Source organism: Notolabrus celidotus, chromosome 11, assembly GCF_009762535.1.
Source record: "Notolabrus celidotus isolate fNotCel1 chromosome 11, fNotCel1.pri, whole genome shotgun sequence".
Taxonomy (NCBI): domain Eukaryota; kingdom Metazoa; phylum Chordata; class Actinopteri; order Labriformes; family Labridae; genus Notolabrus; species Notolabrus celidotus.
This window is the reverse complement of record NC_048282.1, coordinates 9,228,103-9,248,130: the sequence shown is the minus strand read 5'-3', so window position 1 is coordinate 9,248,130 and position 20,028 is coordinate 9,228,103. Positions and strand designations below refer to the sequence as shown.

Genomic DNA, 20,028 nt, shown 5'->3' with positions numbered 1-20,028 from the left:
TGAATGATTTAATTAACATTAACATCTCCACTTTACACTGGGGCAAAGCCAGGCCAGGGCCAAGCGGCTCTGCCTCAGACGGATAATACCACTCCGATTCCGAGAGAAAAGGACAAGGATGGAGCAGGAAGGAGGGATTAATGAAGGATGCTGAAAAAAGGAGGAGAGGGTCTTTATGAGATTTGTGTGAGTGAGGAGGGTTTAATAATGCACGTTTTTAAGGAGTTTTAACACTAAGCAATTGGGCTCATAATCCTCACAGGTTTTCTGTGAGGCTTTAGGACAATACCTTTATCTGTGGGGGCTGATAGGGTTTGTGATTCATACCAATTACTCATCCATAACCTGGCCTGGCTTGTTTCTGGCTTATTGGGATGAACACCACACTGCTCTCTGATGCCTCCTGCAGAAAATGCCTCCTAGAAAGTAAAAAAGCTAGCAATGCTTACTCATAGTCATAACAACAGGGAATGTACTTGTCAGATCCACACACATATCCTGTAAGATCATTGGATTTCACACTCCCAAACTCTCAGAGTGTAACACCAATGCTGTCACATGCAAAGGGCTGACTGTGGCACGGATCCCTGGGGCTTGTTTCCACAGTTTGCTAAAAAAAAACAACTCAAATGTGGTGCATAGAGTGATGTCTAAAGTCCTGTTAAGATTCTTCATCCAATGACTGATCTGAAGTATGAAGGCTTTGGGAAAAAATGAGCACAGTCTATGTAACAATGTCTCAAAATCCCCAAAGTCTACACGCTCAGTCTTTTACCTCAGATACAAAGTGTGTTTGTTTTCAAAACATCAGCACTATGCCATTAGGAAACCTGGGGATTTGAAGATGCAATAGAGAATTGTGGAGATGATTTGTTCTCTCCTGCATTTCAGTCCCTTTTCCAGTCAGGATACTTTGAACTTAATGTTGTGAAATATGAAACAAGACATTTACATGTTACTCAGAGACTTCTGATTTAGCTTAAGTGGCCAGAAATATTCATGTTTGACCGTTAATCTAAAGTATACTATCTCTGAAGTGATGGTTGATTGAAATGTAATCTTTGACTGTGGGAAGCAAAAAGTAGAATCCCATCTGAGGTCAGTAATTGCTTCATTTAACTAGCCCGTCCACACACACACACATCCTCTGCAGCTGACTGATATTTGGAAGCAATTTGAACCTTTAAGTTACAGCAGCATGTCCTAAACCCCGAGTAATGGAGCTGCAAAGCGTCGCCTGAGATTCAATTTGATCATAATTTTTGTATCTCTTGGTTGTTACATCTTATGGTTATGCCTTCACATTCAGCTGTTCGTCTAAATGCAGAACATTTATTACATTATGTATAAATCAATAACAATTTCATTACACTGCAATATAAAAACAGTCATCACGTTGCGTATATTATTTTAATGTTTAGAGTCTGTATTTATTGAGCCGAGGGTTAATTGATCCCTGATGTGTCCAATGCCAAACATGCAAGTCATTTTAAAATACAAGCTGCAACAGAGTTAAACATTTGACTGCATTTTGCAGAAATAAGCTTAGTATTCAACAAATTATCAAGCAGATCTCAGTGATGTTGGGGCGCTAGTTTTGCTTAGCTGTTAAATTGCATGCTCCATAAATGTGACCCATGTCATCCCCCACTATCTCTGCCCAGTTTCCAAATAAGCCAAAGAACTCAGTCATGTTTCACTCTGATCATCATTTTGCTAAAAGTAGAGACCAGTTACTTCTGTGAGGTAAAAATTGAGAGACATAGACAGCAAAATACATTTTTTTAAAGCTGGACTTTCAAAAGATCTACAGTGGATGTCAAATAAAATCCTGACCGAGTTAAAAGCCGGATCATTCTTGGTACAAGAGTGTGGATGCATGTTTCCACCAATAAAGGCAGGTCCCAAAGAGAAGCCCATACACTTCCCATTTTCTCTGGTTGTCTGTGCAACAACGTTATCGCTATAACGGCATAGAGAAATAGGTACCTGAAGGCTTTCAGGCCGACAAGTTTGCACAACAAAAGCAGCAGAGAGACACTTCTCTATTGTTTTAAAAGAGAATGAGAGGAAACTTAAACCTGAAGTTCAATTTATGTCTGAGAAAGTGGGTAATAAGGCGAATGCATAGTGGCGGGAAGAGCTGCAGTGCATGCATGAGGGAATCTCCAGCGTCTCATTGATTGGTTTTATAGTCTCCCACTAGTTGATCAGGAAGAAGACTCAAGACATCTACACCACAGTGAGTGACAGGAGAGACGGGGATGACTCAACTGCATGTGCTGGCTTTCAAGACGGAAAGAGGCTGTAATAACAACAACATTCTAAGCAGCAGACCGTGCGGAGAGTGTTGTTTTGCAGGACAACAATTTCTACAACACACCGAGGATTGTTCTTGCATAACATGTTCTGAAAAATACATATGCTGACTGACACATCAAGAAGAAATTCATAACCTCTCTGGTATCATTTGCCCAAAATGCCCATTCTGTTGTTTGGTCTCTTCCAGTACAGAAGTATTTAAGTAGTTGTTTGTGAAGGTTTTCTATCATTCAGGTAATTCCAAGCTCGATGGACTTAACTGGACTCATAGAGGCATTTATTTATATCGCTGTCCACCAGTCAAGAACTGAAGACACCATTCTTATGAGATCTGAAAAGTCTTTGAAAACTTCAACCAAGTCCAGTTACCCTTCAGGATTCATCTTTTTATATCACTGTAGTTAAAAGTATGTTTACTGCTGCTTCATATGACACATAAATGTCAAACTACAATGTGCAAAATCACTAACATCAGCTGATATCTGCTGGTCTATTTACTAAGATAAATCAATCAGGCATGTTTTGCTCAGCTGTGTACTTATCTGATGAAGAAAAGACGTCACATACAGTCCAATCAACTCGATTTCACTTAAATTTGATCATTCATCTCGTTTTGGCAGCTATGATACTCCTCAGCAGAGGCTACACTTTAGACGTGTAATCCATCACAAAGGACCTTTCGCCACTAACAGACAGAAACTCCACAGGAGCATATTTTAAACAAAATAACACAGGAAGAAGAATTAGGTCATGACCGATAAGCAACTAATTTCCAAGCAATCTGCAAAATGAACTGCGTGTGTGACATTTATCAAAATGAGGTCAGATGGAACAAAAAGGAGAGAGATTAAAATGTGCATGTGTGTCGTATAAAGACAGAGCAATGAATGGAATATCAAACTGAGCGAGTAGAGTAAGAAGGGTGAGTTAATCTGACTCTGAACATGCAAATTTGGAGGAAAAGACTGTGACACACTTGAGAGCAAGACTTTTATTATCTTGTGTAATGGGACGTCTAAAATCATTAGCCTCCGCCACCCAATGTATTACACTTGATAAAGAATTCAGAATTGGTAATTGTTTTCCACTTCATGCACACATAGGGATTAAAAATAATAAATGCCATCCCTCCATGTCGCTTTCTGTTTTTCTTTATCAATCCCTTTATTCTCATCTCTCCCCCTGCCATTACATGCGCATTTATCAAACCTGTCATGGTTTCGCCATTTGTTTATCCTCCTCTCTAACATCCATCCCTATTAATTTCTGTGTTGGATGTTTGTTTGTTATCATCGCTGTCCATCAATCATTCCCTCTGCCCCTCTTTTCATTCCTGAGACAAGAATAGTGGTTTTCTAAATGGATTGTACACTTTCACCTTTTCTCCCTGATGGCTGTCAGAAAAGAAATTACAGATTTCTTATGAAGGGGAAAAGCTGCACACGGTGTTCACAGAAAATCATTACAGGCAGATAAACAAGCAGGGCTGATTCAAATTTCTTTGACAAGCAACAATACAGTGCCGGAATGAGTGTGGAGAATAGTGAATGTGACACAGTGAAAAGAAAATGTTCTACCTTGAATGTCAAATGGGTTGTCAATGACGAAGTTTCCATTCCACACCACAGAGAGGTCGACTGGCAGGTCACTGATGTCACTGCCCTCGTAGTCATACTGAAAGAGGCAGAGACACAGAAAAAAACACAGTGTGAGAAAGAGTTGATTTATAATAGATTCAATGCAAATTTGGGGGAATTGCATGAGATATTGTTTAATTTGCATAGTGATTCGCCTGAGCTTGTTCACTGCAGACGGCGGTACAGCCCGAGCATGCACACCCGCATAAATCCATATTTACCAAAACAGACATATTTCATAAATACACGCAGAGAAATAACAGATGGGTTCCAGCTGAACGGGCATGGAAGAATGGAGACAAGAATAGGAAGGGAAGGCGAGGAGATGAGGCAAGACGAGTAGGGAGAGAGGACAAGACAGGTGACGAGAGGGAAATCGAGGAAAGGATGGAGAGAAGGGGAAGAGGATAAGAACTGGAGGAGGAGGAGAAGTGGTCAGAAAGGTGAAGGCAGGCTGGAATCAGACAGTCGTAGATGTGCAAGAGGACCTTATTCATTTAGGCATGAGCTAAGTGGTGGGATGAGGGTGAGGGAGAGATAAGATACGGAGCGGTGTAAAGTGAAATTGGCATTTCCAATTTGCTCCCTGACACAGTGGATTTGATAGACGGGACTCGGCCATCCCATGTGAGCAATGGGGCCTGAGACACACACACACACACACACACACACACACACACACACACACACACACACACACACACACACACACACACACACACACACACACACACACACACACACACACACACACACATACACACACACTCACACATTCACACACACATACAGTACACACACAAAAAAAACACACACACTCACAGTTGCACACTTACATGATTTCAGAGCACTGACTCAACACCATGCAGAAAACACTGAATACATCACACTGTGGATAGGATGCTGATACTTGTTGATTCTATCCTGTGAGTAGATACAGCCACAGTGGAAGCTGTGAAGTTGCATTTCCCGAAACAAAGGTAGACGAACAAAAGTCAAGAAGAACACATTACTTCATCACAAGAGTCACTGCTTGCTTCTAATATACAGAGGAAGTCGTTCTCATTCCTGACAGTAGGAAATGTATGCAAGGTTTCAAGATGTCTTAAGCCGAGTACACTTCAACGTAATCAGGCTGATTCTGGACCTTATTCCCTCCTTCTGACAAAGTCATCAAAGTCGTGATATTTCATTTGTTGTACAGATTGTCTTGTCAGATTTTCCCATGGTGTGAAGTATGTTAAGAGAGATTTACTTTCCCTGATCTGCTTGGAAGACAATCAGAGCTGCACCCCTTTTAAGTCAGAAATATTAAACATGTTCAACATTCAAACTGTGATATCCTGTTGTATGGGGGAACCTCAAGAGCAGCGAGCAAGCACTGTGTATTGTCACATGGACTGAAGAAGGAACACAACAAACACAGCCATGCCGATAATATCAAACGCAGAGCCTAAAGTTAAATGGACATCATGGACAACCAACTTGTTGATTCGTAGCAACATTAAGCTTCACAACCATCCCACTGTCTGTATCCCAAGTCATGTTTGACAACGACAGATTGTGAGATTTTGAGTCCAGAGAGTGGACTCTGGTCATGAATGGATTCTGTTAGTTTGTGGTTTGCTGAGGTGGTCAAACTGATGCTCTCCACACACAGAACAGAACTGTTAGGCATTACCCTCATCCTATCTGTCTCACAAGATCACCATCAACTGACATCAAAAACCTGCTCTACAATACACAACCATGACGGCAGAGGGAAAACTTGTCTTCTCGAAAATATCACTGATAAAACTAAGTTAAATATATTATTATTGAGTACCTATCTACTTACTGTGTGACTCAGGCTACATCCACACATATTCAGATGTGGACGTAGCCTCAAAACAGGAAATTGTTGAAAATGCTTGCATAAGCATGCCAGGCCAGTAGGTGGCGATAGTGTGTAAGCAGTTCTTCTAATTGTTTATGAAGTGCTGAATCAAAAGCTATTTAGCGCGGTATAAATATTGTCCCTTGTGTTGCAGTATAATGATGACAAACTGAGCGGTTTCCTTGTAAACCCAACAGTACCCAGAGGACATACACAAACCAATCGCCAACCACCTTGACGCATGTGCAATACATGGAAACGGTCAAAACTCACATCAATTTCAAGATTCTGCTCATCACCTTAAAGGCCATCCACAATCTCGCTCCTCCATACCTCTATGAACTTCTCCACATCAACACACCCAGCCGCACTCTCAGGTCCTCTTCTTCCATTCATCTCACTACACCCCCTTCCCACTTAGCCACTATGGGGTCCACAGCCTTCAGCCCCTGGCCGCTGGAACTCCCTCCCACCAGACATCCGTAACATCGACTCTCTTTCCATTTTCAAATCCCTTTTCAAAACACATCTTTTTAAACTGTAATATTCACTCTGATTACACCTCTTCACTGCACTGTATCTTATCCTGTTCATTTTATTTTGATCTATTATCTATACTGCATCATGTCTTGTCGATTTTATCAGCCTCATTTTTATATAATTCGTTTTTATAACTCTGCCTTGTACGGTGACTTGAGTGCTCAGAAAGGCTTCTTTAAATAGAATGTATTATTAGGATTATAATTATGATTATGATTATTATTATTATTATTAAACTGCCATATGCAAGTTGAGGTAATGACATCAGCGTCTCCCAAACTTTTGTTTTGCTGTTCACACAAACATGACAACACAGTTTTTCTTAAATCTCCACCTTAGAAGGTGTTTTCTAAACCTCCATTTTCAGTTGACCTAAAACTGTGTTTTAGAGTTTTAGGTCACCTGACCACTTGATAATCAACTGAAGCTTTAAAAACTAAATAGGAAACAGAGAATTGTTGGCTTTTTCATCATCTTAAAAATAACTCATTAAACTGTAGCCAGAATATATTATAAAAGGAATAAAGACTGAATTAAATCACAAAAGTCATTAAAACAGTAATTAATAGAATAAAACACCTGTGATAAATTAAAATAGTGTACTTATAGGCCTCGAAGGTACTCTGTTCTGTAGAATATATGCTAAATGTAACAATAAAACATTTAGCATGCTTTGGATGCCAGCAGGGGATTGGGAAAACAATTGAAATACCTTGGCAGTGGATGTACTGCAGACACATGCAGCATAAACAGACTGCAGTGTAAATTCAGGACGAGTTCAAGTTAGGACGATTTCATCTGGAGTTAATATATAAAAAATATATGCTTATAACTGCAAAGGGGTTGAATGAAAGTTTCAGGAGGAGTGTTTTTCAGTGCACTGGATGACTCATCATGCAGACAACAATGATTTACAACGCTGGAGTCATAAGGATAAAGAAAATGTTTGTGTTATTCCATAGCTGAAGATTTGGGTTCAGCCTTAAGCCTTCAGAGGAAACAGTTCAAAAGACAATTAGAAGCATAAAGTGTAAAAGAGAGTAAAAAGGAGACATTGTAAGCAGCCACAGAAGAAGAAGTGTGGTTAGTCTGAATGTCTATGGAGACATTTCAGAAACAGAGGGGAACACAGAGCCATGAAACCACAGGATTCTAGGAGGTCAGCATCCCCAGAGCAGAGGGATTCAACCAAAACACTGTCGCCACAAAGGAACGCCTGATTGGCCTTTTTTTTCTTCCCACTAGTTCAATGTGACCCTGATCCATCACACACGAGGAAGGCTGTTGACTTTCTAAGCATCACTATTACGTCCCACTGTTTAAAGGCCAGTGTATGGCAGCATCAGCCCCAGAGAAACCACAGGACCCACACACACACTCACACACGCTGCTCCTCTGCTCTCTCTGCGGTGTGGCCCCCATTAAACTTTAAGGGTTTGAACTTGTCTGCCGTCACCAAAACACTGGCTGAGCTTGTTCCCCTGTCAGTCCCTGCCCACCCCGCTGCCCGCCACATCATGCTTTATTCATACTGTCACATGGTTTAAAACGCCGACACAAACCACACTGTGACACCACGGCACTGTGCCACCTGGTCACACCGAGCTTCTCCCACTGTTTGACTCACTTCTGAGGAGTGAGTTTGAATATATAGACAAGTTTTCTGACAATGTAAAACGGGTACATTTAAAAAAAACAAGGACGGGATTCAGTGGAGGATGAGCAGCAGACGGAGGAAAACAATCCAGGAGCTTTAAAATGAAAGTGCAGCTTGTTTTTGAGTAGATCCCAGGATGACTTGAGAGGACTTTGTTGAAATGAGCGAATCAAAATACAGAGTAAACCTCAGGAATGACAAAAACCTAAAAATAATCATTTCAGATGACCTGGACATGTAATGAGAAACACAAGCTCTGGTTATGTGCAGTTTTTTGTCAGCTTGGTTTAAATTATTCGTACAAGAGATTCAAGATTTACTGTTTTAATGGATGCTGGATGAATTGATCTGATTAAGACGTGTGTGAAACTGCATCAAGCATTGGATCAGAGTAAAACTGTTGTGACGTTGTACATTTCAAAGCCAGAAATATCAGCCTTCATTACCTTCAGGGAATCATGAATGTTTGTACCAATTCTTACAGATAAGATATTTGAATCTGGACCAAATGTGGTCGACTGAGGAAACTTGGCATCCTCACTAAAACCTTATCTTATACTTTGCTGGAGCCAGATCAGGACAGCATTCATTTGAGCTTACACTCTAATAACGTATTACACTGGTCCTGTCATTCACCAGTTATTACTCTACTCCGACCTCTGAACTCTGAGATTCTCATTAAATGAGATTGAGAAGTATGGCCGGCTCTTGATTTTATATGCAGGCATGATGCCATGACTTAGGATTAAAGTGACAAGGACAGTGCATCAGGAAACTCCCCATGAGTCTGAGTACTATGTATTTAATCAATCAGAGTCTAGTTTCATAGAACATTTAATGTAAACCAAAAACAAAAAGACGTACAGAAAAGGCAAGGTCTTTCTGTTGCCACATGGTAAAATGTTTCACTTGTTGGGGATGATAAAATTGATGTTATATCTGATTACTTGTCATTATTTAGTCTTATCCTGCAGTATATCACTGACTGATGTGAGGGCTTTGTGTGTAAGGGTGAATACGGTTATCCTGTACTGAAATTCCTAATATCTCTGGAGCTGCAGAAAGATACAACGAGGACCTAATCAGGGTTTAACCACTGTGCTGACATGCAATGGGATAAATAATCGAACCATAGCTAATTGGCATGCATTTCCTGATATTAGAATACAACTGAAATAACATTAGTTATATATTGCTTTTTCAAAAAACAACTTAGCAAAGTGCTGTGTGTACAAAAAAGAGATCAATCAATGAAACACATTGAGAAAAGAGGCACTGTTTCTGTAGATACAGCAGCTATTTAGGTGTAATTTCATATGAATCTAAATATGTGAAGCAAAAAGACATAATTAAATAAGAGTAAGCTAAAATAAAGCCAAAGTAACGTATTGGATTTGAGTCTGAAGAGTCAAATGTCTGACCAACAGGAAGGTCCGTCCAAACTCATTCTAATTATTTTATTCTCAGGCTGAAAACAGGCCAACTTACATAAAGTATGTTAAGAAATCTTGGCAGTCTTTTGTGTTGGTGATTTATTATCCATGCTCCTATTTTCCACTTTTCCTGCATTCAATTATATTTTTGTCTCACAGCCATCACAGTCTGGGTTCTCTCTTTGGCCTTCATGCAGGATTTCTTCCATACTTGGCATTCCTCTGGTCCAGTGGAGATTGGATATTTCCGTTTTGACCCATGGCATGTTTGGAAAATGTGATCGCAGCGTTGTGGTCATGTATGTACATTTCTTGCTTACATTTCTAACTCATCAAATTGAACAGATATAGACTGTAAGCACGTCACTGGCTTTGGATGAACCCCTCATCTCAAAGTGGTGGCCCCAGTGCTGTTAAAAAACCCCGGCTGAACCCTGGAGGTAAGAGTCGCTCTCCCCCTCCTGAGCAGCCTCTCTGCTGGCCTGCCGTCCTGACTTCCCTCCCCTGAGCGCCTGGAGCTGCTGGAGATGAGTAATCAGACTCATTACTGAAGCCTCTGGCCAGCTCCTCCATGTCACTGCATGTAATTAATCTACCTGAGCCAACTCATAGTGTAGGGGCCCCTGGGGAGGAGAGGGGAGAGGATGGGTGAGGAGAGGGGCGGAGAAAGAAGGGTTGGAGGAAAGTTAGGTGGACACAAGTGGAGGACTGCTAAAGAGTAGATAAAGGGGAAGTAAGAGGAGTGGAATTAGGAGAGAGGAGATTAGAGGGAAGACGGAAACAGATATGAAGGAAGGAGAGGGAGAAGATTTCATGCAAGGAGAGCTAGTAGAAGGAGGAAGAAGAACAGAAAAACAGGAGATATCAAAAGAGGAAAAGAAAGCAGTTTGGACATGGGGAAAGTAGAAGGAAGAACTGATTAAACAAAAGGGGAGCTGAGGTACAGAGAAGAGGAAGAGGAATGAGAGGGGACAAGGGAGGTAGGGAGGAGAGGTGACATGGAGAAAAAAGGAAGGGAGGGAGGAGGTGTAAAAACTACAAGGTGAGCACAAAGCCGTCCCTGGCCTCATTACAGTAACATACCAGCCTGGCTCAGGTTCATTCGTTATCTGCTCCTGCACTCGTTTATTCTCCCGCTACATGAACCGTCTCCATGGACTGCATGTCTCCATGGATTGTATGAATAGATATGGCGTGTGTGTGTGTGTGCGTGTGTGTGTGTGCTCGCGGTAGAGGTACCGAAAAGTGCCGATGTTAACAAAACAGAGCAGCTGGCTGGTGAGGGAGGGGGGCGGAGGGGCACGTTAGGAAAACTGAGGGGTGTGAGTGCGCGTCCATGAGCAGGTCACCCTCATGTAATTAGTCATGTTGAAGGATACCTGAGAGTGTGTAAAAATACACTGCCAGCACACACACACACACACACACACACACACACACACACACACACACACACACACACACACACACACACACACACACACACACACACACACACACACACACACACACACACACACACACACACACACACACACACACACACACACACAAGCCCCCAATCTCAGAGCAGTTTAATCTGTTATCTTTTTTAACAACTTTGCATCTATATCGTCAATTTTTGGGTTTTGTCCCAAAGAAAAAAGAATACAAAGGAACTGTTCATTCATAGATGTAAATATTAATCCTTTAAACCGCACCAGAGACTTCCTCCTTTGTTTTCACAGGCACTTTGTTTCAGTTTCTTTTCTCTCTGTCTCTCTTTCTTGTGGCTGCATTTTTAGCCGTTTTGTGAGTCTGAAACAGCGCCAAGATGAAACTCCGCCGTCATCATGCTTATGTACTTTCATACTGACCTCACGGCGAGGTAAATCTGTGTCCCAGTTTGTGATTTCACTTCAAGTTACAGCGTTGCAGGAGCATAAGAGGTAAACACTCAGCAGGAGCTCCACCCTGCCTGCTCACAGCGACTTCTCGCCTCGCCTTGCCTCTGTAACACCTCTGTCACTACCTCTGATGCCGGCACAGCAGTGAAACAACTTGTCCAAGCATCACGCCTCTGAGACAGGCATATTGAAGGTGAGACGTAAATATTGTGCCTTTAACTGGCAGTATGAAAAGGGCTTTTGATTTCAATGTAGCCAAACTAGTCTTACGGGAGCTCTTGAACTTTCTTCTCACAGGGTGACAATGAAGTTGCACTTTAAGTAAAGTTGAGAGGAAGAGTCAGCCATGTCGATATGGTGAAATACTAACAGTGTGGAACCAAAGATTACTGATTATATAAACAAAGGAAGTTTATACTAGTTCTGCCTTCAGCAAACTCACAGATAGACATTCATAGCTCAGCTTCCTGAAATCAGGAGCTCAGTTTGCCTCAATACCTCGTTTTACACTTCAGTTGTTGAATTAAAAAACACACACACTTCATTGTAGATTAGCCACTTTTTGGTCTATGCGCTCCTGATTTTAAGATTTAAAGTTGTGATTATTGCTGTCTTTGTTCTATGTTTTTCAGTCAGAAGTCACAGGAGTTGGTAATTCAGGTTGGAATGCATTAAAACACCTCCATACCGACTGCAAAGTAGCAAGACAGCTAGACTTAGAACTTGCCCTCAAGACCATAAGCTCATTAGGGATATGTTTGATGAAGTAAGAAGTAAACCTTGCTTCTCACAGATATTTACATTAAAACAAATTTGCCAGACGGTAGAGTCGCCCCCTGCTGGTCGGTAGTAACAACAGAGGTTTAACGCACTTAATAAATTGTTTCACTTTTATAATCCGAGGCTGAGTCCACTTTATGTACAGTCTTTGACAGCAAGCTTCTTCCTTTTACCTTTGCTCTTTAAATGTGCACAGAGCACATACGAGTGTGTGTCCGTCTCCACAAATGCACTTACTTTGTTTGAGACATGTCGCAGACAAATTAATACACTGTGCATGAGTTGAGCTATACGTAGCTTTAACTTTTTTGTTGAAGTCAGGAAAAGTCTGGGTGAGAGTGAAGTCCAGACCAATTTGTAAACTCAAAAAAACTCAGTCATCTGTCATCCTCCTAAAATTCACTACATGGCTCATATCAGTTCCAGATGTATGAACTTACAGTGGGAAGTTCACACACACACACACACACACACACACACTGACACACACAGTGTTTGATAGCTTATGTGTGTCAGTGTAATAAATCATGTAAAGCAGGTTGCTGGTTGCTGCTGATGCTACAGTCTCCGTCTGCTCCACATGATTAGGGAGAAGATCATGTGGAGAATCTCCATATGTCTCCTCCACGTTTGGGTTTCCAAACCCCAGGGGAGGATGTGTGTATAAGTGTGTGTGTGTGTGTGTGTTCTCCATGAACAAACCAGTGTGTATCCATACAGCTTGCATGCATGTTATCTGTGTGTGTGTTGGTGCACACGCTCAGTAGTGCGTGTCTTCCTGGGAACATGCCGGTGTGCATCCATGCATGCATCGGGATCCCTGGTGTATTTGAGTATGCAAGTTCAATGTTTCAGTGTTTGCCGAGCGACTAAATAATGCACAAAGAGACAGTAAGATGGAAAGGATGAGTGTACATCTACCGCTGGCTAATTTTCTCTGTGATTTATTACACTCTACTGTCCCAGTCACAGCCAGCTGTGATACATGTACACACACTTCCCCGCTGAGAATACTCAACACAATGGACGCAAGTATACAGGTTTTCAATCATGGATGGATCTTCTGTGTGCTGAACCTTTGAATTACACTTTTATTGTGTTTGTGCCTATTGATAAAGGTATCTTCAGAATGTTATTACTGGTAGGCAAAAAAGGGAAGGCAAAAAAAACACACAAGGCCACCCATTTGATAAAAGTTTCACCCTCTTGAGTGACTAGAATTGTTAAAATCACTATGCAAAACTTATAAGGATGGTTTGTCATTCAAACTCATAAAATGATCAACCAACCATGCAGCTCTCTGGAATTTATTCGCTATTTTTTTTTTTTTTTTACGGAATGCAATACATTTTTCCTTTTTTAATAAATTAAAAAAAGGTCAAATAATCTGCACCTAGACTCAAGTACAGTTGAACCACAAAATACTGATCCTATACTTCAGGAATGTAACTCCACTCTTATATTAGAGACTCCCTAAAGATATCTGCCTTTAAACACGACACATCTACTTTAGCAATGCCTGCTTATCAATAATGTATTGGGAACTCTAAATATAGATTTGAGACCCAGTTACAGCATTGTGATCAGCCTTAAACCTGATTTATACTTCTGTGTTGATGTACGCTGTAGGTTCATGTAGCCCTGTACCTAGTATATACAAGCCAACCTATGTAGCCTGACGTGTACCTCCTTAAAAGTGTAACTAGCCTTCCAATATGGGTCCACTGATGAGTGTCAAATTCACCCAGTACGACCCAACTCTGCTACTTCACTTGTTGTCTTAAATGGAGGAGTCTTCTGGATAAAGCAAGCACCCAACAAGGTTTATTTACTTTGCAGTTGCCATTGTTTGCCTTAAATGCATGATCTTGACATTGCAAAGGGGAAAAGTATTGCAGCAAAAAATCCCATAAGATATTTTCTTTTTCATTTTTTTTCATTGCCGATTGTTTTGGATATCATATCATGGAGGAGAAAAGTAATTCATAAACCTGACTTTATCATAATATGAAGTCTATGTGCGAAGATGAATCATGTTTCTGGGGTAACCAGGAGAAACACTACCACACATGTTCACAGGGCTGCAAATAAATCTTTATAAAAATAAGCTCAATGATTAGGTGTGAAATGGACCCCATCATTAAAAAGCTCTGGTATGGTTTTTAAAGCATCTTGTTTGGAGGAATCTTGAGCTGTAAATGTTTGCTGTCTTTTATTACTACCAATTTTTCCAACAGGTCACAAAAGGTGAAACTGTGCTGTACTTTACTATACAGTTAGGCTAAAGAGAAAATCAACACTGCACAGCTGAACAACCTTGTAACTGGTCTCTATTATCCCAACTGTCCTTCCTCCCTCTGCTGTTCTACTTAATCCCAGCTCTTTCACTTTTGCTGGGATCATGATTTTCCTCCCTTTCAGCATCACTTTCACAAACATGCTCATCTTTTATATTCCAAATACATTCTCTCTCCATCTGTTTCTCCCTCATTTGTTTGTTTCCCCTCAGTCTGCTTGCTGGGTTTAGTCTCTCTCTCCTCCTCTATCTTTCTTTATTCTCGTCATTCTTCTCTAGTCCCTTTCTTCTTCCTCTATCACACTCTCTGTTGCATCGTCATTGTCTTTTCTTAATTCCCTCACCTCCTCTTTGGCTCTCTCTTTGTTTTGTAGCTTCTTGTTTTCTGTGGTTTCCCAGGCTTTTGTGTGTGGGTGTGTGTCTGTGTTAGTGTTTATGTCAGTCTACAACACCACTGCAATTCATCATCATTTTATCTACAGCTTCCTTAATTGGATCCTATCACAGTCCCACCTGACGAGCAGAGAGGTGGGGGTCGGAAAGAAGGAGGCTTACTCACTCACAACACCACATGGCTCTATTCACACAGACCCACACACACACACACAAATAAAACCCCCCATGTCTGGCGCTAACAGCTGAAAAGTTGTATTTTCGGATATATTTACTGTTTTCTTCCTGGCCCTAGCAGAAATTATTTTACCAAACCAGCAAGGAAATGAATGCATGTTTTTGCCCATCCATTCAGTGTGCCAGTGATTTCAAGACTTGCTGTGGAAGGTCCCCGTCCTCCAGCCTCTGCAGTTCTCAGTGGTAGCACTGGTGAAGTAATGAATGTGTGTGAGTGGATCAAACACCAGGGATGCAAACTGGCACTCTCCTGGAGTAAGTGCCGGTGTTTGGTGGAGTGGGAGGCTTTCAGGAAACTGTTAACATGGATTACTAAATAAAGAAAAGTTACCAACATGCAGCTGATTTGTTGGAGCAATACCAAAGTTGTTGCTGTAGCAGGTCTTAAAAGTATTGGTGTGATAATGTCAGGCATTTGTCAGACAAGTCAGGACCATCGCTAGCCAAAAGTATTCAAAGTATTTCATTGAAAAAGACACTTTTCTATTTAGAGCTCAACCTATATGTTTTTAGGACTGCTATCATTTTTTTCCCAATATGGAAATATTGGATAAAGTGCTGATAAAGTGAATTTCTGTTTTAAAATGACCATTTTATGCAGTGTGTCTGTGCTCAGATCAGAAGACATCAGGAGAAAGAAAGGGGTAGTTCAGGTGGATAAGTGTGAGCCAAGCGGCAACCTCCAGCCGCAAGAATTGAAGCCAATGTGGAAGTGTTAAATAATGCAGTCCCTTAAGTGTCCACTTGAGACAGGCTCCGGAAGTACTGGAAACCACATACACACCCATTAAACAAAGAAGATCTTTACAGCCGAAAAAAACATGTTTACAGCCTGGTACAAAAATTGAGTGTAGTCTGAACAGCTAATTTCTCTATCGGCACACACTGTACGAGGGGAGTTTCTTTTTCATAATGTGTGAGTTTAGAAGATATTAAGATTACAAGTTTTCCATTATGAGAGGCACAGCTGACTTGATTGACAGGCGGGAACACTGTAGCTGTTAGCAAAACGGCTTAAAGCCCGCCTCTTTACCTCCCACTAGCTTGACAGCAGTCAGGTTGACTTCAACATTTCCAATATGGCACCCGCGAACAATTGGCTTCAAAACAGCCCTTCAGAAAGAGATGGGGGACGTCACGGATACTACGTTCATTTATAATACAGTCTATGGTGTGAGCGTGGAAAATACGGAGAGTATTGTTGACGTGATTGAAAACTTTGGATGACGCCTGATGTTTCCAACAGCTCCCTATTTTCTGAGTGAGTGTGTGTGAGCTCTTCTGCAGACTGGAGTCTGTTAACAGTGAAAACGCAGATGAATAGATCAATGTTATGTACAATCAGCTCCTTTATTGAATGTCTGTATCCTCACTTCGCAGTATTATGTTTATGATGGACCGCTTGTGCGTCACATCTCTCATCCACATCCAGGCGCTGTCTCGCCCACTTCTCTCGTCTGTACAGAATCATTCAATACTGAAAAATAAAATGCACTGTCCCTTACTGAATCAATACAGGGCAGGATTTGTCCCATATTTTGTTTAGACTAGCTCTAATGCACACACTACATTTGCACTACTTGTAATGACATGAAAAGTGATGAAGGCAAAATATTCTGACATGACAGAGAATCAAATCAGAGAACATTAAAACATAAAATCACACCTAATCTTTGCCTGGGATATTATAAAATATGTTTCTAGCCACGGACAAGTGCAACTTCAATACCTTAGGTGCTTTTACACCTGACTTTAGGCTGTTCCAATGACTCAGAGTACATGTCACACCAAATATGTTCAGAGCCCTACTCGCCAATAACAATATAATTGTGATAAACTCATGTCAGCCAATAAATCTGTGTCACTGATGTGTCAGTCAGATTCTAGCTCCTCTAGTTGAAGAATTTAGCATCTGACTTTGACCAAATTATTCACAAATTCAACTTGATGTTCAGCAATTACTGTTTTGGCAGCTCACTCTCTTTTCAACAGTCTTTCAAGTTCTCAGGTCTCCAAGGACAAATCTGACAAAAGCCCGAAATAACAACCAAAAGAGTCAAATATAAAAGAAAATGCACTCGCATGAAGCAATTACAGAGACAGAAGTGACTAAATATGCACAAATTACCTGTCGGAAACACAAAAGAACCACGGGAGCCATCATTACGATCTGGAAGTTGGCTTCAATAATGTGCCCCTGAACAATTTTTTGTGTCACCATCCAACATCAGAGGTAAAATGACTTCCAGGATCACAAAGCTGAAGCTCAATCTTTCTCTTTGTTGGGAGAATGAGGGGGTGACTGAACTGAGCTGAAAAACAGCAAGCGGCCACAAATCAGTGATGTGTTCCCGAGCTCAGCGATAAAACAGCAGCCGGCTAAATGACCTGGAGCCCCTGACGAGTGTGTGACAGGCTGAGGAAAAGGCGCCTCTCTAACCTGCCAAAGCCACACACTATCTCACACACACTCTCATACACACATGCACACACACTCACTCCGACTGCCTTTTAACATCACCAACTCATAACTGGACCTATCACCGAGAGCAGTGCTGATGTGTGCAGCTCCCATGTTAATCATATGTCTCGTTAAGTAAGTCATAATTGGTGTCGTTTAAATGCCTCCCCTCTGCCTCGTGTCCTGATTGGAGCTGAGGAAATTAACATTGCTGAAATGGTCGCTCCCCATTAGCGGTGACAGTTTGACTGAGGGCTAAAAGGCAGGAGCGAAAGAGGAGTGGAATGAAGAGAGAGTGGCTTTGAGACATCGAGTCCCTGTGGCCATACACCTCAGCTTCAAGTTTCTGCCACACTAATCTATCACTGCTGGTATTTCTGCCTCACACTGTAGCTGATGATTAAACCAGTATGGCTGTGGAGCTCATGCTGGCAGATTAAACAGCCAGGATTGGTTGGAGCCATTAGATTAGGATCAGCTGAGATGGTGGTCAGTTAATAACAAGCACCTTCCTCAGCACATTGACACCTTAAGAAATTTGTCTTAAGGCAAAAAAACCTCTGTGATATCAGAGATGTGAGTCTCACTGAGCTACAACTATAACCTAAAAGAAAATTAACATCCAGAGCTATTAGGATATCTACAGTGGTTTTATAAAGCAGCTGCACTTACTGTGACTGTGATTTCTTAAGACTATGGAAGCAGTTCCAATTATATTTGGTTGACATCTGCAGAGGTCTGCAGGAAACAACGGTGCATGTGACAACAGTGTGACATAACCATACAATGTACACTACCAGTCAAAAGTTTCATTCAATGGTTTTTATTTATTTGAATTATTTTCAACATTGTAGATTAATACTTAATACATCAAAACTATACAATAATCTGGTTTTGCCATTATATGGATTACAACAGTAGTCAAATAGGGCTATCCATTGTGTACTAACCCTACCTCTGAACAACACGACTGATGGTTTCAAACAGATTAAGAAGGCAAGTCATTCTACAAATGAACTCTTGACAAGGCTCATGTTAATTAGAAACCATTCCAGGAGACCACTTCATGAAGTCTAAAATATCTAAAATATAAAACATATTCTCGTTTGTTTGACACTTTTTTGTTAATTAAATAATTCCATATATGCTCTTTCATAGTTTTGATGTCTTCAGTATTAATCTACAGTGTTTCAAATAATTAAAATAAATACAAACCCTTGAATAAGAAGGTGTTTCCAAACTTTTGACTGGTAGTGTATGTTTGAATGGTTAGATGGGACAAAATATCAATCCAGTGTCCAGTTAATCTCAGGTTGTGTTAGTTAATGGGTGTAGGCAAATTTATTTCACCGTGCTTGCACTTGCTGCAAATATGAGGAGAGTTGAGCATGAACCTTGCATCATTGTAAGAAATCAAATATCTTCCAATTTCTCAATTGTTTAGAAATTGACCCACACTGCACAGTTTTAATGAAGAGGGATAGCACATTGGCCATCATCAAACAACACAAATGCAGGCTAAAAACGGGACTCAAGCTTCCAAACATGAGCACAACATCAGTGGAAAATGGCCGCTGTGTGTATAAGTTAAGTGCCTTTTCATATTTCAGGTAGCTTGTTTAAACATGACTGCAGTATTCTTTGCCTTACCGTGGTCTTCTGACACTGTATGCTGGTGCTGTTGAACCTCAGAGCTGGGACACTGTGCGTGTTGCCCTGGATGTGGAAGATACACTCGTAGTTCCTCTGACCGGACTGAGGCTGGGGCAGGTTCTGGGCCAGCAGGGTGATCGGTCTCATGACTCCAGCAGGGATGTAGATCTGGGTTGAGGGCAGGATCTGAGGACACTCCTGGAGATGAGGAAGAGTGAAGAAATATGAGAAAGTGGACTGGAAAATAAAACAAGAGATCTTAAAAGGATGCATGCCTTAGTGGACAGAACACCATTTATCCGAATGTACAACTTGTACTTGTGTTTGGCACAAAACAGACAACTGTGTATTCTATTTTCCTGCTCTCCAGAGCCTCCATCCCACTAACGTCATAACTCAAGATGCATTTCTGTCTCCTTTGTTCTTAATCTAGAGTATGTCTGAAGAATCAGCCAGCCTAAAACCTCCACTCTCAAATTATCACCACTCTCGAGGATCAACTCTTGTCCTATTTACGAGCCGCTGAATATTAAACGTGGCAGTTAGTTGTCAAAATGAGCACAAGCCATTTTGGAATCAAACCCTTCACAGTATTAATGAGGCTGTTCTGGATATTAGGGATGTTTTCGCCTAAATGAATGCACCAAAGGATATTCTAATTCTTTCAGCGTGGACAAAATTGAGAGCCCGAGGCAGCGTCTCTGAGGAACACGGACAGTGTTAATGCTTCAGTGTTGTACTGTTAAAGAGCTTCAGTGTAACGGATTAGAGAGAGGGAGATGACTGAGGGGTCAATGCTTCAATTCAGCAAATTCTCCCTGCTCCTCAATCAATACAAAACTTGGCTGAATACAATG

At 41.1% G+C, this 20,028-nt stretch overlaps 1 protein-coding gene across 1 annotated transcript in view; it reads right to left on the bottom strand.

Annotated features, from left to right (window-relative positions):
- Window positions 1-20,028, bottom strand: part of LOC117821529 (plexin-A1-like) — a 281,657-nt gene that overhangs the window by 80,732 nt on the left and 180,897 nt on the right. The window contains exons 10-11 of the mRNA XM_034695886.1: window positions 19,169-19,369; window positions 3,900-3,996 (exon numbers count right to left, since the gene is read on the bottom strand). Coding sequence (XP_034551777.1) covers window positions 3,900-3,996; window positions 19,169-19,369 — 298 coding nt within the window. The remainder of the gene's footprint in view (window positions 1-3,899; window positions 3,997-19,168; window positions 19,370-20,028) is intronic.